The sequence below is a fragment of the Podarcis erhardii genome (assembly GCF_964252035.2).
Source record: "Podarcis erhardii genome assembly, chromosome: 2".
Taxonomy (NCBI): Eukaryota; Metazoa; Chordata; class Lepidosauria; order Squamata; family Lacertidae; genus Podarcis; species Podarcis erhardii.
In genome coordinates, this window is record NC_138498.1 from 42,958,679 (window position 1) to 42,980,845 (window position 22,167).

The 22,167-nt window shown below is 44.7% G+C and overlaps 1 protein-coding gene across 2 annotated transcripts; it reads right to left on the reverse strand.

The window, feature by feature from the left end:
• Positions 1-1,764: 1,764 nt before the first annotated feature.
• On the reverse strand, positions 1,765-21,030 carry ELAC2 (elaC ribonuclease Z 2). 2 transcript variants are annotated; one of them, XM_081848671.1, is made up of 24 exons: positions 20,588-21,030; positions 19,577-19,627; positions 19,418-19,488; positions 19,128-19,192; positions 18,407-18,464; positions 17,986-18,054; positions 16,957-17,109; positions 16,043-16,101; positions 14,745-14,803; positions 14,583-14,655; positions 14,000-14,112; positions 12,491-12,589; positions 11,632-11,770; positions 11,440-11,525; positions 10,144-10,253; positions 9,454-9,550; positions 8,079-8,217; positions 7,186-7,224; positions 6,920-7,029; positions 5,850-5,949; positions 5,166-5,286; positions 4,940-5,018; positions 4,095-4,239; positions 1,765-2,829 (listed from the first exon to the last, which is right to left on the reverse strand). In XM_081848671.1, exons 1-24 carry the CDS (start codon positions 21,013-21,015, stop codon positions 2,587-2,589), a joined length of 2,706 nt encoding a protein of 901 aa, XP_081704797.1. In that variant the 5' UTR covers positions 21,016-21,030; the 3' UTR covers positions 1,765-2,586. The 2 variants fall into 2 exon arrangements, with proteins under 2 accessions (XP_081704797.1, XP_081704796.1); XM_081848670.1 differs by having other exon boundaries at positions 11,440-11,528.
• Positions 21,031-22,167: the final 1,137 nt, after the last annotated feature.

Genomic DNA, 22,167 nt, shown 5'->3' on the forward strand with positions numbered 1-22,167 from the left:
GCAGTGCTATTACCTTGCCTGCCAGTTTAACAAAATGATTCACATGATGAGAGGGGACCATGAAATTTACTGGCGCTCCATGGAAATTGAAACAGATCAGGAGTATTACAGAGCTCTCCCTTTCTTGAAAACAGCACCAGTGAAACTCTTCCCAACCCATTTTATGCAACCACTTCAAAAACAGGGGGGAAATGGTCTTCACACTGGATATTTTCTCAATCACTGCTACTGCCATTTCCGTTACTCTTCCTTTCAACATAATAATGGCATATTTTAAAACTTGGGCAGTACTGTATGTTTAAAACATTTTACTATGTGTGTGTGTGTATATATATATATATATATAAACTTGGGCAGTACTGTATGTTTAAAACATTTTAGTGTGTGTGTGTGTGTGTGTGTGTGTGTATATATATATATATATATATATATATATGCTTTCGTAGATTTTCACGGGTACAGGAATGCAGGTTTTGGTGTCCTCGGGTGTCTTCCCGTGTAAAAGTTGGGGTGTCTAGGCGACGTTTCGACGAGGTCTCACTCGTCATCTTCAGGCTGGTGCTTTCGGCTTCTTGTTACTGGAACAGAGCAGGATCTCAGTGTTTGAGTTCCTATAAATACTGTAGAGGGGGTGTGGTGTATAGCCTCCAATGTTCTGGGCAGAGAGGAAGTTCCCAGGCTAGTGTGCCTTTTCTTCTTTTGTTCCTTATATATATATATATATATATGTTGGAAGTCACCCAGAGTGGCTGGGGCAACCCAGTCAGGGTACAAACAATAAAATTATTATTATTGAGTTAAAGATGCATCCGCTTACTGTGTATGCTCTTTGTGCCGGTCTCTCAATTCACATTTTCCTTTTATTGCTTTTGCTATGTCACCCATGTATTGTACCCATTATGACAGGCACCCCCAAACTCGGCCCTCCACAAGTTTTGGGACTACAACTCCCATCATCCCTAGCTAACAGGGCCAGTGATCAGGGATGATGGGAATTGTAGTCCCAAAACATCTGGAGGGCCAAGTTTGGGGGGTGCCTGCATTATGATGTGCATAGCATGTTGTAGCTTGTTTCTGTATTTTGGTCAAGCACCTTTAGTAAAAATTTAATGCTTAAAAAAAGGAGGAATATTGTTCAGATTGGAAAAATGCAGTAAAGGGTAAGAGCAACCAGTGATCTGTCCTGTGAGGGAAGGTTGGGGGGGCTGGGGGGGGTAAAGTAAGGGAGGACGTGGTAAAGGGGTAGAAAATTATGCACAGTGTGGAAGAGTGGATAGAAATAGGTTTCTCCCCAATAATCCTAGAACCAGGAATCATCCACTGAAGCTGCACGGTGGGAGATTCAGGACAGACAGAAGGAAGTAATTCTTCACACAATGCAGTTAAACTGCGGCCGTTGCACCTGCAAGATGTGGTGCTGACCACCAACAGATTTGTAAAGGGAATTACACAAATTCATGGCAGATAAACCTACAAATAGTTGCTGTTTCCAGGATCAGCACCAGCATGTCTCTGCATACCAGTTACAGGTGAACGTTGAGTGGGAGATGGCTATTGCTCTTATCTCATATGTGGATTTGGATGCTGGGCAATATGGGCTTTTGGTCTAACCCACCAGAGCTTTTCTTCTGACATGTTTACTCCAAAATGAATCAAAAAGGCAAGTTTGTAAGTTACAATAGTTCTGCTTCCAAAACCTTGTCGTCCAGGACAACATGCGCGCGCGTGTGTGCGCACGCGCACGCACACGCACACACACACAGGTAATTAGTAAATATGATTTACTGGTACCCTTATTTTTAAAAAAAATACAAGGAAGAATGACCTACAGCATCAATGCTGCAAATACCAAAGTGGTGGTGAGTTCTGCAAGATGTAACCTCGGTATCTTGTATTACTGCTGCAAGCAAGCATAGCTACAACGCATCACATCACATCCTCTTCCATACTGAGGTATTTCCCCACTAAAAATGATAAATATTTAGGAAGTCGCAAAATAGACAGAATCACCCCTTATTCCAGAGGTCCTGTCCCCATTTGTTAAAATATCCTTATTTCCCTTTGTCTAAATCAGTGGTTGCCAAACTCCCCTGCTTCCACAGACAACCTGAAAATTGCTGAGGGTCTTGGTGGACTACTTAGTGATTTTTCTGCCTGTTGTAGCAATTGTAACGCACTGTGCTAGACGATGCATGTTTTTTTACTGCATTTTTAGAGACACACTACAGATTATCTGAATGAAGCTCCATGGACCACAAGTTAGGAGCCCCGTCATTTGCTGATATCTGCCTCAACGTTTATAAAAAAGGAAAAATAAAATATTTCTAGCAAACAATCAGACAAGCCATTAGACTAGATCTGCACGCTGTAGCCAGGAAGCACATTTTGCCAGTTGTGCTAGTCATATGCCCAGCAGGAATTGCACCTGTAGAAGCAGCACAGGTAATTTACCAGAGGCCAACCAAGTTTGGCTAAGCTCAAGTGTGCAGCTGCCTTCCAGAATCTTCCGTGCTGTGCATACCACATGTCATGCATAAGTCACTCTCCCTGTCAGAAAGGCACAAAGGCAGCTGTCTGCTGCTGTGCTCAGCTGAGAGTTTTTAGCTTTTTGTTTGGCGCTCCGTGAGAATCCTCAGTGTGTTCCAATTTCATTTTGGCTGGTGCCTTGTTCTCAACAACAGTCCGGGCCTCGGAAGCTTTAATTGCCTCTTGCAGAAGACGCAGCTCCCGCTTCTCCCTCCGCTCTTCCATCTCCCCAATCTCATCTGCGAACAAGGCTTTCAGTGGCAGGATCAGTTTTGGAATAGCAGCAAAATCGCCAAAACGCACCTGGTGATGAAGGCAAATATTAGAGCAGCAGGAATTATGCAGTACTATATCTCCCAGCCAATAATAAACCAGGAATAGCTAACCTGCGGCCCTCCAGCTGTTGTTGGACTACAACTCCCATCATCCTGGATTATTGGCCGTGCTGGCTGGGGCAGATGGGAACTGGGAGTCCAACAAACATCTGGTGGGCTACAGATTTTCTGTCGCTGCTATAAACTACTGTACTAGAGGAAGTATTGTGCATAGCATTCTCTTGGTTGTGAACAAAAATGAGTTCCTTTTCCCAACCTTCAACTCCCCTTGACCTGTGTAAAGGTAAAGGTGACCCCTGACCAGTTGTGACTGACTCTGGGGTTGCGGTGCTCATCTCGCTTTATTGGCCGAGGGAGCCGACGTACAGCTTCCGGGACATGTGGCCAGCATGACTAAGCCGCTTCTGGCGAACCAGAGCAGTGCACGGAAACGCCATTTACCTTCCCGCTGGAGCGGTACCTATTTATCTACTTGCACTTTGACGTGCTTTCAAACTGCTAGGTTGGCAGGAGCTGGGACCGAGCAACGGGAGCTCACCCCGTCGCGGGGTTTCGAACCGCCGACCTTCTGATCGGCAAGTCCTAGGCTCTGTGGTTTAACCCACAGCGCCACCTGCGTCCCGTTTGACCTGTGTAGGTTTTCATTTTGGCACACAAAAAGAAGGTTCAATGCAAGCCAGCACTGCCACAGTGCTGGACTACTGCAGTCTCTGGAGTCCGAACATCCTTTTCTAATATAAGTAAGTTGGGATCCCCAACAAAAACCACCCAACAAAAGCTGACAAATGACTGGGGAATGCTAGGAGCCAGCCCAATGTGGGTTTGATAAAGGAAGGTGAAACAAGCATCTCTGATCCCACTTGCTCTTGTTCTGTATGGTCTGCCCTCTTTGCAGATGCTAAAAGCCTGATTTAGTAAACATTTTCAAGGGAGAGAAAAACTTCTCTCAAATTACCTGAAAACGTGGAGCTCTCTTATACAGTGGTACCTCGGATTAAGTACTTAATTCATTCCGGAGGTCCGTACTTAACCTGAAACTGTTCTTAATCTGAAGCACTACTTTAGCTAATGGGGCCTCCTGCTGCTGCCGCGCCGCCGGAGCACGATTTCTGTTCTCATCCTGAAGCAAAGTTCTTAACCTGAAGCACTATTTCTGGGTTAGTGGAGTCTGTAACCTGAAGCGTATGTAACTCGGGGTACCACTGTACCTCAAAGCTCAAGTTCTTCACTCACCTGCATGTGATCAAATGCAATTCCAACTTTCTCACTGAAATCCTCACTGAAGAGAGGGATTTTGGCATAGCGCTGGCTGAAGTGATTGAGCATGATGAAGTCTGCATTCATCTTCATCCCAACTCCAATTGCTTGGGAGGTAGTACTATAGAAAGGAAGAACAGTAAAACAAAGGACTGTACAACATGAATTGCAAAAGGCTCCCCTCAGGTATCATAATAGCCAATACCCAGCATAAAAGAAAATACTAGGAGGAGTGGAAAACATATTATAACACTGCAGGAACAATATTTTATGAGCCAAAGCTTCCTATGCAGTTTAATTATTTCAGCTGCTATTATATATAACAAGCAAGCAGAAACACCCATGTCAACATGAAATGAAATGAGTCTGGGTCTTAGTAGTCCATAGCTTCCCTCCTGAATTATGCTCTGGAACAGACTGTCATTTCATATTGTTTGGCTTCAATCTTTGGACATCCTGCCAAAATGCCAAAGCTAATTCTGCTAGAAATTGGGAAAGGCTGTAACTTTTCACTGCAATTGTTTACTTTCCCAGTAGAAAGCTATATTATTTCAAAGCACATAACCCTATCATTCACCCTTTTTAAAACATTTAAGATAAAAACAAGATAGGTCCAGACCTAAATAAAGCCTGACCCACAGAAGTGCCAAAGGCAGAAACAGCCAGTTGGTATCTGCACCAATCTTACACAACTACTAGAGGAACACAAGGTACCTCTACACATTTCCCATTACTACTTCCATTCAAGAAAGTACTGCCTTTTCATTTCATTCATGCCACTCTAAGAAAATGCCAATACCACTCCCCCTTCCATAATTTACCTGTGCGTCTTCTCTATAGCTTCCTCTTCTAACCCATCTTCCAGTGTAGCTTCATGTATCAACAGAGAAGCATTTTTCCCTGTAAAAATGATTTGTCACATTTTAGGGGGAAGGGGGAGAAGGAAAATAATTAAACAAAGAGACATTTGGCTTTCCACACAGCATTCCCAACAATTATCAGATAATCTAGGACCATTGACAAAAAAACAAAACAAAAACCACTTACCCATTTCGACTAAAGCATCACATGGCATAGTGTCACCAGAATATACTATTTTCCACCCAGATTTGTGAACCATGGAACAAGCAAAGGCATTCTTACAGTGCCGGACCTCACATGTCTGAAACTGAAAAGCACAACATCCTGGTCACTGGGATTCTCCTGTAGGGGAAAGAGCTTGGTTCCCTCACTGGAGGTCAATAAGACAAGGTAAAGTAATCAATCACATTTACTTGTATGTACAAAGTAGCAGGCCCAATGCGGAAGTCACTACAAGGATTCAAATGCAATACAAGCATAGATACGATGTAAAAATAATCAAACCCACCCCTTCATTATGTTAGTTTAACACAGCTGTAAAGCATCATTTAGCAACACAAACCAATTAGCAGCTGACACCTTTTGACACGTGCAATTTGTCCACTTTGTTGCTACCCTAATTTTACAGCATCAGCTATTCAGTAGTGCTTAATCTGCAATTCTCTTTGAAGCTTCTACAGCATTATTTGTTGCATTCCCCAGGCTGTCTTATCTTTAGTCCCTATTCAATCACATAAATTGTGGCCTTGTTTCTTTCAAGCTGGCTGTTTCTAAGTGAAGACAATTTAGCTAAACAATTTAACTCTTGTGGTCTCTACACTCCCACAGGGGTTTCCTTTCTACCCCCATCCCACCTCAAACCTGCCTTACCTTTGCAAAGTCGTATATCTCCATAAGCAAGCTAATGAAAGCCTTTGCTTTAGGTTTAAATACATCACAATCTTCTATTAAGAACCGTGCAGGAATCAAGCTGCAAGGGGGGTGAAAGACGCAATATGATTATGCCAAGATTTTTCCATCCACCCCACAATTATCAAAAGAATAAGAACAGCAGTACCACCTAGTGCAGTCAAGGGGCAGCAATTAACCTCTTGAAATAGTACACTTCCCCATCTACCTTCATAATCCCCTATTTGCCACTTGCTCCCAGATTTTGTGAAGGTGGTGATGACTGAAATCAGATGATGGTCAGGGACAGGGGGGGTTCAATCTGGCTTTCTTCAGGGATCAACAGTGTGCACAATTATCTGATTGACAGATAGGCATTACTTTAGGCCTTCTCCACTTCTGTGCTACAGACAAAAATCACCCTGTGATGCACTGCAAACTCTGTGATCTCTGGAATATGTAATATATGGTTCTTATTGGCCAATACAAGAGAGAAACAGAGCAAGTGATAAGACTCAAAAAAAATCCAAGCTTTAAGGCCACTTGTTAGTGGGGCAGAAATACCAAGGAAATCCCGTCTCAATAAGCCTGCAAAGAGTTCATCATTTTCACCTTCATGGGTAAGAAAAGATGGGAAGCATGCATTAACATGGATTGAAGTAAATACATCTTAGCCTGTAAGTGAGCATGAATTGCTAGACAATCTGGACCAGCAACAGATCCTTCAAAATGGACACAAGCATTTGCTATTAAACTAGCAACTATGACGGTCTTGAAGGTTTGGATGAAATTAGATACTTCAACCCAAACTTGACCTCTATCTAAAAACATTTCCCACTTTAAGAAAGCTTAAAAACAGACTCCTTTAGAGGCAGGACAGTGAGACATAGCAGAGGACAGCAAAAAAAGCAAAACAAAAAACACATTTCTGCAGCTGCACACCACGCATTGCGGTAAAGCATGGCAGCAGCTGCATCTGAAAATAGATGCAGTGCATCTGAGGGCCCTGCAGTGTTCCGTAGCAAAGCAAGACACCTGGTGTATCTACTCACTTGATGTGCCCCAAGATTTTTTGGCAATGGTCATGGTACTGGTGCAGCCATGTCATGATCAATGTGGGTGCAATCAGCAACAGCGGGCTGGAGGGCTGACCCAGGGTCATCTGAGGTAAGAGAGAAGCAAAGGCCGGAGATGTTGCAAGGCTAAGTAAATAGGAAGCATGCATCAGATCAGATACAAGGCAAGGACTGACTCTGTTATGTGTCAGTGCTGCCACCCTCACAAAGTTGAGCTCTAGCTTTAAGGCTGACATACTTACAAACGCCCGGTGTCTCTGCAACAATATATTCAATAAGCCCTAGGAGAGAGGAGAGAGGCCCATTGTAAGTAAGACATCTGGCTGTACACTTGCCCATAAGCAACCCTAAAAAAAAACCTGAAATGAAGTACAGTGGTAACTCTACTTACAGACGCAATCCGTTCCGGGGTGCTATTTGCGCCCCAAAAAGGCCATAAGTAGAGCGCAGCTTCTGCGCATAACGCAATAGAGCGCTCCTGTGCATGCACGAAGAGCGCTTCTGCATGTGCGGTGAAACCCGGAAATATACACTTACGGGTTTGCCGTGTTCGCAACCCGAAAATCCGCAACATGAACCTAACACAACTAGAGGTATGACTGTACTACGCTACTCTATTTGCTTTAAGGGAGGGCGGGGGACTACTGCTTGAAAAATAAAAGGAATGTTGCAGTGTAATGTACTTCCAAATATGTGGAGACTGTGCGCAGGAAAGACAAAGTAGCTTTGCCCAATGTTAAATATCAGGTAAGTTTTTTTAAAATATAAATTAATAATAATAATAATAATAATAATTGAAGTGCACTTACTACTGTAAATTGTTCTAACTTACTACACCTCAAGACAAGGATTTGCTTTCAAACATTTATTTTATGGAAAGAAAAAAGGTCCCTGTAGCATTTCAAAGATGTCAACAAACTGGGTTAGCTGCTCAGCCACACAGCATCATCGTAACTTCATAATGGCTTCTCACCATGAATGAATTAGCTACACCAAGCCACCTTTTTTAAAGGTTGATAGAAAAAATGAAGGCGCAGAGGAGGACATAGGGTAAAAACTACACACTTCCCCTGAGGACATTAACATATAGTGGGGAAAAAGAATGCTATAGTGCCCATCCCTATACAATACTCACTGTATGATGGTCGGCATGTATATGAGACACAAACACAGCTGCAATGTTACACAGGATTCGGTCAATTTCATCTCCATAATGACGGCAAAGCTGGCCAAATGTTCCTTCACCACAATCCAGAAGCAGAGACTGGGTAGGGCTAGCAAGAGAGTGAGTGCAGGTTTGTACCACATCTACTAGCATCAGGATATTGAGATATCTGTCCAGCATCCAAGGAAACAAAGGCCAGCAAAAGCTTCTGATGCTGACAGGATACAGCATCCCATGATACAACATCAGGGATAAGGGCAAAGACAGTGGTTCCCAATTAGCTAAGTACTGCATGCCCCCTGCTTTTCAGAAGCCAAGCCATGGACCCCCTACTGATGAAAATTTTGATATCTCTATGGTAGTTCTTCTTATGTGAACAGTGCCACAGACCCCCTGGGTGGGTTACATGGACCACATGGGAACCACTGAACCAAGGTATCAAGTGAGGAGGTGTTGCTGCATGTTCTGGCACCATCCGATTACATGGTACTTCTAGATACGAACGGGATCTATTCCGGAGCCCCGTTCGCATCTAGAAGTAAACGTAACTAGCGATGGCATGTCCGCGCACGTCACTTTTTACCACTTCTGTGCATGCGTGTGACGTCATTTTGAGCATATGCGCAAGCGGCGAAACCCGGAAGTAACGCGCTCCGTTACTTCCGGGTTGCCAAGGAGCGCAACTCGAACGCACTCAACATGAAGCATATTCAACCCGAGGTATGACTGTAGTAGGAAAGCACAAAACTGCTTTCTCCATTGTTGTGCCTAGGCTGCCCTTCGGACATCCATCTGGCCCACTCCTTCCTCATGGCTTTTCCATCGTCAACTCAAGACTTTGTTTCAGCAGGCCTTTGGCTTGGCCAGGCCCGGCTTTATGCCTATCTCATGCGTCTGTCTTTGTTCCGTTTTTCCAGCTTCTTTTTTTAGGTTTGTGATGGAAGCTGCTTGAGCATTTCAATTTGACACAGAAAGGCAGGGTTCTAAATTAATATAATAAAAGTTTCACACGTGAAGTTTGCTCAAAATGCAACAAGCAGCTTGTGCTACAGCAGGAAGATAAAAGAGAAGTCTTAGAATAAGCAATTGCTTGTCACATACTAAGGAGCCATCTTCAAAAAGCATCATCGCTTGAGTGAAAAGTCTGAGGTTAACTTCAGAGAAGGAATGTGGTGGTAAGCCTATAGGTGTGATTGCTAGATACTGCTTGATGGCTACAGTAGCTGGGAACAAGGTTAAAAAGCTTTTTTTTTTTTAAGCCCTCACAACTTGGCACTGGATGTTATTTGTCAGTGATTCCTTATTAGAGAACCTGCCCCCACAGGACACTTGTGTTTGTACCTACCTAAGGTTTATCAATGTAGAACTAACATTTCGGATTTTCATTGGGACTGCAGAGCCTGTTCCTAAGAAAACAACTTCTGGGTAGGAGCCAGTGGTTCCTAGAAACAGATAGAAAAGAACATGAATCCTGCAGACTCCTGTACTGCGACGGCTTACAATAATTTTATTATTTATACTCCACCCATCTGGCTGGGTTTCTACCTCTACTTTATCTGGAAAACAAAGCACAGCCCTCCGGAAGGAACAAGTTAAACCCCAACAGTGTTAGAAGGACTGGATTCTGGCTGTTTTCAGGTCAAGTGAAATAACTTTCTAGTGAATAAATGGTGTGATTTTTAATATGTTTTTAAACTTTCCCATTAAGCTTTCTCTTTCAACTGGAAAACACAGCCCTAAAAACATAATGGCAACTGATATGCTGCATAGCAAATAGTGAGAAGTGGAGGTGTCCACTCTGCACCCCACTAGCAGATGTTCTCAAGGGATGTAAACATTAAAGAAAATCAAGGATGTAGGAATATTATGTCTAACATCCCTTCAAAGACAATGGCCAACTTTTCAGACATTGTCTTTAAGTAGTTCTTATTCGTTGCTGCCTTTAGCCTCCAAAACACATCAGGAAAAAGAAGGTTGTATCACCCTCCCCCGAGCTTTCTCATTAGCCCTTTCCAAGCACAGGCAACCTATGCACCTGATGAGGCTGGTAAGCTCTCTTTGCACTTCTGCACACAGTCCTGGAAGTGAGGGAGTTCCAAGGCTTCAGCTACAAACTCAGCAGGATTACAAGAAAGAACAGCCTCCCTGAAAAAACAGAAAGTGGAGCAGGGGAGGGGGAAAGAGAAAAATAACAGCCATTAATTTCCCAATCAAAGTACCTAATTACTTCTCCCAAGCAGCCCAATTGCTCTTTCCGTTCAGTAAAATTTACCAGCACCAAGAAAGCATTTTTATCTTCCACCTGCAAACCCCAGGTGCTCTGGACCAAATCCCTTGGAAGTCCACTCACCAGATGAGCATCAGCTTAAACCAAAGGAGCCTTTTGCAATCTGCCCACCCTTCAATGCTCCATGTATCCTTCGTCTCAACCAGCCTACCTCACAAAGCTTTATTCCCCATTGCTACTGAAACCACTGTCTGAGTTAACAAGTAGCACTGGGAGCAGAAATAGACATTAGACAACAGGGGGCTGCCACTTGTCTCTAACCTCCTTCCTCACACCAGGGGGAAACCCATGGATTGTGTACTACAACTCCCATCAGCTTCTGTTGGTCATGCTGGCTGGGGCTGATGGGAATTGGAGACCACACCATCTGGCACCACACTGGCTACTCCCGCTCTGGTTTAATATGTGACATTAGAGTATTAGACCAACACACCGTTCCACCCCTAGAAGTCAATGTTTTGGGAGGACAGGGTAACTCCCTGCACACTAGTGTTATGTCATGCACTGTGTCAAAACTTTTTTTTTTACTAACTTTAATATTAAAATTAACTAGGCCTTATTTGGAATAGGGCAGAAAAAGAAATGGAAAGGCAGTAGCTCCATGGCTCTCATAGTATCTACTTCTACAAAAGCGAAGAAAGGCAGGATTGTTATTTTGGTATTTAAATATTTAGGGAGGGGGGGGGACCACAGGATTATTTTAAAAAAAACAACTAAGCAGTGTACATAAAATAATTACAGTGGGATCTCGGTTTATGAACAGTCCTGTTTACGAACTATTCAGTTTACGAACTCTACAAAATTGGAAGTAGTGTTCCGGTTTGTGAACTTTACCTCAGTCTATGAACAGAAGCCGAACAGTGGAAGGACACTGGCGGCGGGAGGCCTCATTAGGGAAAGCATGCCTCGGTTTAAGAACAGATTTGGTTTAAGAACAGACTTCAGGAAAGGATTAAGTTTGTAAACTGAGGTACCACTGTATCTGAAAGTAATTTTGAAGGCCTTATGTCCCTATCCAAGGACAAGTTATAAGGGCTCACCAACCTCTGCCATTCTGGTTTGGGCCTCAGCTGGTACTTGAGGAGGCACTCTCCGCGTGTGACAGGTACATCGAACGTGGCCTCTTCTTCCTGCTGGGCAGACAGGAAAATATAAAAAACTGTGCTACCAAAACAGTTGTGCAAAAGAAAGGCACTCCCCTTGTTTTCACACTCTGAAATCAAGCAGAAACTTCACCTTGCTATTGTAGCAGGTAAGCAGCGGGAAGATCTCTGGGTGGATAAGGTTGAGCTGGGTCTGAATCTTGTGGCTGCGGAGTTGGTGCACCGAACGGCAATTCTCGTTGAGTATCAGGTGCTGAGTACTGGCTCCAAATCTGGTGGGATAAGAAAAAAACAAACACACGGCTCTAGCAGGTTTAAACTTGAGGTTACTATTAGAATTTGTAAATGAGGAGGGCCATTTTGACTAGAATTGTGCCTTCTTGGTAGAGTCCCTCAATGTTCTGCACACTAACACGGTTCACATTACTTACAATGTATTCACCTTGTCAGGTCTTGCTCCTTACTGTGTTCCCAGTCTGAACACAAGTTTCCCTATGTTTAGCCCTGCTAGGATACTTGGCCTGTCTCTCAGGCTACAAGGACAGGGTTTGTTTATCTTGCCTCCCAGATAATTTTTTTATTTTATTTCCCTACAAGTTGTGTTACTGAATACACACAGAAGAACAGCAAAAATCACATCAGCAAGAAAAAAAGCAAACTGGGGAAAGGAGTGCCTAAGAATATGACAGGCTTTGCTTGCAGACAGGAGTTGCAGCTAATTCACAGAATTTTTATCCAGGTAAGATTTGCAAGAGGAGTAGATTTAAGCAGGGAACCTTGAAAACTGATATACTGTAGAGACTTTAAAACCATGAGCGAAGTGGTCCCTTGGACTTAGAAGGCAGCTTATCTTCCACAATTTAAGCCCAGTCATGTGTCAGCTGAGAGGAATGCAGCTGGCATGTGCACCAGCATCTAGGAGGTGGGGCTGCCCCATGGGAACATCTGAACAGGGCCTACAGACAGTATATAATTCCAGCCAAGACACATACCTTTCTAGCCACTGCTTATACCGGCTGTCCTTCAGAATACGTTCTGGAGTTATATGAACGACTAAAGCCACAGGAGTCTCCTGTTTTCCTTCTTGATACCTGCAAACAAAACAAACAGTTAAAAGCAATAGTTCTAGCATGTGGGGACAGATCAACCAACTCACATGGAGCTCACAGAGCAGGGGGTGGAGGTGAAGCTCCAGGGAGGGAGGGATGGGCTCCCAAGGTAGATCATAACTTCTTATAAAGAGCAGACCTGCTGGATCAGGTAAAAGGATCCTATAGTTCAGCATCCTGTCCTCACAGTGGACAAGCAGGTGCATCATCAGGTAAACACCGCTTGCCGTAGGCCCTTATGACAGGGTTTCTGGGAATGGCTGCATTGTTAGTGCCATATCAGGCCAGTGTGATTTGGGAAGATGGGAGTTACTGTTTTGCTCTTCTGTTTTCCCATATATGACTTCAGAATGCAAGCAGAGAGATCTAATGCCAATATGAGATTACCATCCCACTCTACAGACAACTGTATGCACATGACTGCACGCAATCATCTCCAAACACATCGGTGGGCCAGATGGCTGCGTAGCAGCCCAGAAGGCAGAATAACTTTAAAGCGTGCACACACAAAACTGGGAATTCAAGTAATTAAAGAGGCACCAATAGAAAGCATCAGCTGCAACATTTCCTCTAGGATCAGCAACATGGAGAGCAAAGTGAATACAGTGGTACCTCAGGTTACAGACACTTCAGGTTACAGACTCCGCTAACCCAGAAATAGTACCTCAGGTTAAGAACTTTGCTTCAGGATGAGAACAGAAATCACGCGGCGGCGGGAGGCCCCGTTAGCTAAAGTGGTGCTTCAAGTTAAGAATAGTTTCAGGTTAAGAATGGACCTCCAGAACGAATTAAGTTCTTAACCCGAGGTACCACTGTACTTGACACAAGCGCAGTGGAAGGCTTTGACAAGCTTCTTCAAAGTGGATCAACAACTTCTGGTCAGACAGTAGAATACTTTCATACCACTTCCAAGATGGCCAAACACAGAACACAGAAGGAGCCATGGAAGCCACAGGCATCTGTGCCAAGTGCAGTAAGCCCTTAGTTGAAGAGCTACTATCGGCAGCCACAGTGTCAGAGCAGAAGAGCGATGCTCACAGGGAAATATCCTTCAGACACCTCAGAACAGTGTGTCTAGGCTCCTCCACTCTTACAAGTCCATCTGGGCAGGACCACTGGCTATCTAGAACAGCACTAATGATCTCCTAGCAGTTCCACATTGCCAGTTCCCACAGAGCATTGGTTTCTAGCCAGTTGCCCACTATTTTGTTCATGTGCACTACATCTTTCCATCCTACACACAAAACTTACTTCTTGCTAGATCTCTTGCAAGTCACACATCAGCTCCAATACGTTGTTGGCAGGAAATGCCAACTGCACAGGAAGGCACCCCACACCCCCCACACCCCACATACTGAATATGAAGGTAGACATGCACCTTCTTAACCATACCTTCGCAGTGTGTCGTTTTCACAGAATGCATCTATAAAACCTTCATGAGGACACTCTGCTATTATGAAAACTGCTCCTGGGTCTGTAGGCGTGCAAATTTCTTCAGCCAAGATCTGGAACAATCACACATCTCAGTATACGCTATTTAACATGTACAAACAACACAAAATTCAAGGACTATGTATTTGGTGTCCCAAGCTGACAATTTGAAAGCTACACCTAAAGAGTCAAGAGACTGGCATGAAGCTATTCTTGTCATCTATGCAAATACTTCACAGGAAGTATTGGCTTCAGAAAGTCAGTCACTTGAATCCGCCATGGTGAAAAGATCCAATGCTTCCCTCCACCTCTAGCCATTTCATGACATTTCTGACGTTATAAGAACAAACCAATACACCCATAACCAGTGTAGCTTCATGTGCTAATCAGAGATCACCAGCGATAAAAGACAGAATGTTTTAGGCTGTGCTCCCTTCAGCCAAACAACAAGTACACAAGTTCAGCTACATCCAAAAGGCAGCGACTCACAACAAGAAGCAGGGTCAGACCACGCGGGTGAAAGAATTTGTCCTAAGAGCCATACCTCTCTGCCTTCAAATGTGACGTTCTCTCCATCTTTCACGGCTGCTATGATGGGAGCAATTGCTGCAGTGCCCCTAAAAATAAATTATAAAAAGTTAGTCAACTTAATCAGAGGGATTAATATGGGGGGGGGGGGGCTCACTAGAAGCCTTTCTGCACTTACACAGGTAAGCCAAGCTCCTTTGCTTTCATCACCAAGAAGTTCCCTTTCTTTGGATGGAGCTGAAGTTAAACAAAGCACATTTAGTCAGAAGCTGTTACATCAGAAAACTCCCTTCAAGACATCTACCTACAAATTGATATTAAAATACAAGGGAATGAGAAAAAGAGACTTGTCTGACATGCCCCCAGGCAGAAACTGGAGGGGTGGAAAGTCTCATTTGGAATGAAGTCAACATCTGGAGTGAGGTGTATCAAAAAATACTGAATCCTCCAACAGGCAGCCAGCTTCATAAGAAAGCAACCTAAAGCTGTAATCCTAAAAAAACTTACTAGGGAGTAACACCACTGACCACAGTGGGACTTGCTTCCAAGCAAGCAGGCATAGACTTGTACTGCATGTGTTTTAATAACCACAACTTTGAGGCATTTCACAGTCAAAATTATCCCTAGTCAATGTGAAACATTTCCAAGGAAGCCAATCAAATATATGTTGTGGGGGGGGGAGGGGGGTGTCTCGCACACGTATAATAAATCCTGGTGCAATACAATCGTAAGAATATCTATTAAGAACTGTGCTTAAGCCTGCAATCTTAAACATTCCTCAATTTTCCATAAGCAGGAAAAGTGAGAAAAGCAAATGACCACTTACTCAGATAGGCCCCCTCGTAATAGCAAAGCACCAGGCTAGGATTCAGCCTCAACTGTTCTCCACTTCTGAGCTGTTAAAGCTGTGACACAAAGTCTTTATCCAGGAAGTCCCAAGTTCCTGGGAAGCATCATTCTGTACAAAGGTGATGAACCTGCAATGCCACTTATGGTGCCCCCTCCCTTAAATCTTCCCCCATTTGAAATAAGGTCCTAATGTTCAGGAAGTGGGAATAAGTGCTTCTTGTGATGGCACACTGCCAGAGGAAGAAAAAGCACCTTTGCGCGGTAAACAGAGGGCTTTCTATCCCAATCTGACACCGAAATCAGAGGAGAGATTACTCTCTTTCTACCTAGCGCTGGCATAGGGAGTAAAGACAGTGTGTGTGCTTGCACATATGTGCACAAGAGACTGAAGGCATTAGTGGCGAGAGTGTTCTGTACATGCAAGTGTGGGCTGTATATGTGTTCTATGTGCAGCCAGGGTTGCGTCTGAGTGTGTGTGCTTAAGATACATTGACCACACTGCTGGCATGTGGCCCTCAATGGGTTAGCCAAACATCAGTACCACGAAAGGTTAGCTACCCTTGCTGTACATAGAAGCCAGATGTAAAATAGCCATTGAGGCACATTATTATTCAAGGCAATTCTTACCTTACAAACGAATGCAACAACAAGGGATGGGTCCCTCTGACCGATACGCCAGCTACCATCTTAAATGCAAAAACAGAAACTCTGTGTTTAAGATTCAAGTAGTTTGCACAACTTTAAAATAATGCACGTAAATTCTCTGCCAAAATTAACAAGCTAGCATGCCTTGACAATGGGCCATAGCTCAGTGGTAGAGCAACTGCTTTGCTTGCAGAAGGTCCCACGTTCAGAAGGTCCCCTGCATCTCCAAATAGAACTGGGGGAGACTCCCTATCTAAAGACCTGGAAAACTGCTACCAGTCAAGTGTAGACAGTAGCAAGGTAGATGGACCATTGGTCTGACTCAGTACTAGGCAGCGTTCTATGTTCTTATGACCCCATGATATTCAGCTGACATGGTCCCCAATACTGAAAAGCCCAGGTATCTACCTGCCCTTGGAGAACCCAAGGCCCAGTTGCTGCCCCAGGCTTTTCCATTTCTGTTGGCGGGGGCAGACACAACATCAATGTTGTCCACTCTACTCCAATCTGGTGCCAGGTTATGGACTACAACTCCCATCATCCCAGCCACTACAGCCAATGGTCAGGGATAATAGGACTTGTAGCCCAAAACATCTGGAGGACTTCAGAATGAAAAAGGTTGTTGTAGTGTACAGCTCCCCAAGGATCCTTCCAGCTCAAAACAGGAATAATAAAATCAAATAAACAATTAAACTCCAGAGAGAAACACCTTAACCTAATTTAATATTAGTTATACCAGAAACGATATTTTGCTTTACCCTCTGCTACCATGCAGCTTAAACTTAGTGCTGGACTTAGTGCTCCTAATTTCCAGGCAGCCCTCCTTCCATATATCTGTATCTAACTGGTGGGTCCTGACACATTCTTGGAACCAATGAGTAGCAAGGCTTCCTCACCCGTTTTCTCAGGGGATTCTTTACTCCTGCCACCCTGCACAGACTGCTGCTCCACAGAGGGAGATCCCCGTCCTGCGAGGCGCTTTTCTTCAGCCTCACCAGCTGGTGACTCAGGCCCTGGATGTAGCCTTTGCTCGACTTCTGGCTTTTTGCCTGTTCCAGAGAATAAAATGGGGAGAGGGGTTAAATAAGTGCACATGCGTGCGTGCGCACACACACCCTTCTACCCTGGGGACACTATCTAAACTGGAAATAAGAACATATTCAACTGTTTTCATGTATCACTTTGAATATCTTTATGAGGAAAATTGGTACTCAACTTGTGAGCTGCTGCAAAATATCATCAGCCAAAGTTCCCTGCTACCATCCAGAAATAGTCCCATTGATGCTCCCAAAGTATCTGGATTCTCACAACTACCCATCTGACAAGACACCACTTCAATGGGGATATTATAGGGGAAAGACAAAAGTAAAAGGCAAATAATTAACTGCTAGAGGACATTTTTGTGGGTCAGTCTTACAATTAGGGAGCAAATACTCCCTGTTAAGACATAATGGTGCAGTTTCAACTGACTGGTCCTCTCAGCAGTGCCTGCACAAGGACTTCTGCTACTGCAAAGGGGCTTCCCCCACCTTCCTCCCTTCAAAAAAGAACTGGCTCAGGGGTGCTGGGAGAACCCCCAGAACAGCACATGGGTGGAGGAGATAACTGCATTAGGCAAAAAGAAATGTTTGTGCTGTCTGAGCAATCTCCTTAGTGCTACACTGAAACCTCCTCAGCATTCTGTGTGGCCTGGGTAGATCTGTCTCAGTCATGTCTACCCTTTGCAAGGAAGTGTGGAGATGAGTGAAATAAATCATACAAAACTCCATATGATATGGAAGCCGTTAAGCAGCAGGAAAGGAAAGTTATAGAATGAAATGAAAAGTGCAAAGTAAAATCCCACATAACCCAAACCAGAGACCCAAGGCTGTTCTCAGCTCATGTTCATTCCTCCTTTACTGTTAAAATTATGGCACTGTACTCACCTACCAGGGGAACCTGATAGACTGTCATTGTCTCATCCTGATATTCTGGATCAGAATGGGGCCGTACAGCTAGTAACAAAACAGACAAAATACTATTCAGTGTGATGATACTGTTAGTGCACATTCTTTCTATGAATAAGAGAACATAAGTAAGATTATTTCAAAGTTGGATAAAATACGCCCAAATCAAAATCTATGGAACACAAATGCTATCCTCAGACTTCAGCTGGCTCCTTGCTAGATGCCTCTGAAGAAGATGGTGAGGTCAACAACATGAAGGAAGTTGCTGCAGGGGAATTCAGCATCAAAGACAATGGCAAAGATGTGGAGCAGGCTTCTGCTCTAGCTAGACAAGCCTTCCATCCAATCAGACAGCAGCTATTATGTATTTTAAGCACACACACAAACCTTCAGTACCTACCTATGTCAATTCCTTTTAATGGACCAGAAAATACTTTGATTGCCTCCAAGTAGTTTTGCTGGAATATATAGGGGGGGCGGGGTAGAAGGGAGGGGAGGGGAGGGAGGGGAGAGGAAGAGAGAGAGAGAGAATGTCAAAATTACAGCATTGCACAGGTTTTTTTCTAGCAAGACAATAGCATGGATTACTCTTATGTTTCCTATTTAACCATATGCACCCCACACTGCACACACAGCTTTTAGCAGTTCAAGGAATGTAACTTATACAAGTGGAGAAGGGCAGATGGCAACAACTCAGACTAGAATCAACTTAGATCAAATTACAGATGTTAAGAAGGAAGCCATATTTCCTGAAAGTAAGGAATAAGTTTTAAGTTCTCAAGTTTGCCCTCCTGACAGTACACACAGTACCACAAAAGCTTAAAGCTGCAATCCTATACAGATATATTTGGGAAAAAGTCACACTGAACACAGTGGAACCTACTTCTGAGTCAACATATACAGAATTGCGCTATTATACAAGCTCAGGGCTTTTACAAACCTTGTTGTTCCCTGTCACAGAGCACAGCTCTCAGGTGGGATGTGTTTGAGCCTACCATCACCCCTGACGAGGTGACCGCAGCGGTGCATTAGTTCAAACAGTTTATCCAAGAATACTGTAATGGCAATAAGGGATGATGAAGGGTCTCACAGGCAAGCACTGTAGGAACAGCATCACTCACCAGCTGTGGCGGCCCAGAAAGCACACACTTTGGAACCCCTGTTTCTTTTAAGGTAAGAATCATTCCTGGAAGAGAGAGCAAGAGCTAGTTTTCATGAAGAAACTGCAAAAGACCCTTGAATGTTTTAAAACCCAAATAAGTCTTCCTACTTCTACTACAGCACTAGATTACTAATTTACTTTTCAGAACTACTTGCAGCCTAACCATCTATAACATCAGCATTATCCTTCTACTGAAGAGCTCAAAACAGCTAAATTAAAACACAGAATCTATTACCTAGTTGAACTCACCTGACAAGCCACCAACATTTGCCCAGTTCATTCTGGTGATGAAGATATTGTCTAAGCGAGCCACTTTTAACCTGTTGCGAAGACAAGAATTAGAATAATTTGCCTGCTAGGATTCTGACCACCTGTGCAACCAACCTCAATCCCAATTATTATACTTACTTGTGTTCTTGCATAAGGCGCTGCACTCCTTCCCCACAATTAAAAAGATACCTGGAATGTAATATTTTAGTTTAAGGAATTTTCAGATTTATGAAAGCAACAACAAATCTAAAACACCCAGGACTGGCCCAAGAGGTGAAGTATGAGACAGCTCTCCCTCCCCAGTTCACATACAGTAGCCAACTGATTGGCAGCTGAATCTAACCATGGTGATGAGGCAGCAGATCAGTTTAGAGCAGGGTAGGCAACCTACGGCCAGGGGCCAGATGCGGCCCAATCGCCTTCTCAATCTGGCCCGCGGATGGTCCAGGAATCAGTGTGTTTTTACATGAGTAGAATGTATGCTTTTATTTAAAATGCATCTCTGGGTTATTTGTAGGGCATAGGAATTCGTTCAATTTTTTTCTCCAAAATATAGTCCGGCCCACCACATGGTCTGAGGGACGGTGGACCGGCCCACGGCTAAAAAAGGTTGCTGACCCCTGGTTTAGGGGACCCAGGACAGGCTGCATGGTAGCAGGGGGAGCTCAGAGCAAACAAAACGGGGACTACTGCTCCCCCACAGCATGAGCTGTCACCGAACTCAGGCTAATGAAAGGGCCAGCCGTCAAGATGACCTGATTGCACCTTGTATCCAGCAAAGCCTCATGAACTGGGTGCGTCTACCTCTGACACGCATCATATGCGGCAGACTGGAGGGGCGCTCCTGGGGGAGGGCTGCATGTGCCCTGGCCGTCTTGCCTGCTCCACCGCTATGCACCTGGGCATGGCCATGCCTGCCAGTCCTAATGCAGAGGGCGATGGGGAGAGGGGCCAGGTGTGCTGCCTGCACTAACAAGGCCGAGATCGGCAGGAAAGGAAACGTCATTTAAGGAGGAAGCTGCGCTGGAAAGAACAAGCGCGTTGGGCGAAGAGAAGCGTCGCTCCTCTTCCATGAACTTTAAAAAACCGGGACGAAAGGAAGGAGGCGCTTGATTTAGGGGAGGCTCAAGGCCTCGGGACACCACTAACCGGTTATACTCGGAGAACACATAGAGCGCGGCTCCGGCATCCCGCGTCCCGGCCGCCGCCACTTGCAAGAAGACGGTCCTGGGCCCCGAGGGCTGGAAGGGCCCCGTGGCTCCCTGGCGCTTCTCTCGCGAGCGCAGGTGCCGCAGCGAGTCCTTCGGCGGGCGCTGGCGACGGAAGGCACCGCCCCCGGACATGGCTCTGGCCGTCACCCGCAGGAGACCCCGCCACATCCAGGCGCCGCGCTCCGCCGCTGCTCGGGAGACGCAACCAACTAACTGCTGGCTCCACTCCACTCCGCCGCCCAGCGCACGCTGCCCAGACTCCCCGCCCACTTGGCCGCTCGCCGGCCAATCCCGTCCTCGGCCCCCGCTCGCGAGCGTCGTTCTAACTCCCAGCAGCCAATAGCAGGAAAGAGAACCGCGGACCATGTGAGGCAGCCCGGCCAGTAGGAAACTAACTGTAACCCGATTTCCTCGTTTCATGTGACGGAGGCTTGGCCATAGAGACTTCGTATATCTTGACAGACAAGAAACCATCGAGATGATTGGATTTTGCTCCTAGTCGCTGGCGCAACACCGCGATCCTTATTGCGTTTCCGGTCTGCATTGTAACTATTTCCGCTCTAACTTCCGGGGTGCACATTGCATCCTGCGCGCATTGAGAATTATGGCCAATGGGGTGTTTGGTATATAGCAGGAAACTGTAGCAGTCTAATCATTTTCTCTCCGTATGAGTGGGACATGTTCCACTTCACATAAGCAAGTTTTTTCTCCCTATTTTGTCTTCCATTTTACGAAGGAAAAAAGTTTCCTCACAACTGGGAAATATTGAAGCTCTATTTCCTAATGTAAAAACCTGCTTCGTAAATAGTTGCATTTTGTTAGGGAAAAGTTGTGAAAACAATACAACCCCAGTATAGCTAAACCCCTTGCTGGCGGGTTTGCAATATGAAAGGGGGTTACCATCCCATGTGGAACAGTTTATGTAAACAAATTTCGTTATTTATTGATTTCCAAACTCAGCATCCTCACCAGTACAAAAGATCTCTATACAAACCCTATTAATGGGGATAACTCCCAATTTACATAGCAAGATACTGATAACTCATTTGGGAACAGCTACCCATTTAGTCATAGCTCAAAGTGGGAAGGACACTTGGGGGTGGATGGCATCCATCTGTATCAGGAGACAACAGTTGTGCATTTGCAGCTTAAAGTCAAACTGTTGGAAGGTTTATAGGGCCTCCTGTACCTGTAGAGACAGATACAGGAGATACATGTTTTGTTGCAGCTGGAGCAGATGAAGGCTATGGTTGGGCTGCTGCAGATGCTCTAGCACTTTTAATAACAGCACAGAAGCCCTGTTCAATTTAACAGACACACTTCAAAATTCAATGGCGTCTGCTTGTGATATATTTCAGTGGTACAGTCTAGTCCAGGTATAACCAATGTCCTACCCTTCAAATGCTTCACTACCTTCCCATCATCCCTAACAATTTGCTAAGCTGTTTGGCACTGATGGAGCAGAGTCAAATAACATCCAGAACACACCACATCAACTACCCTGGTCTAGTCCCTTGA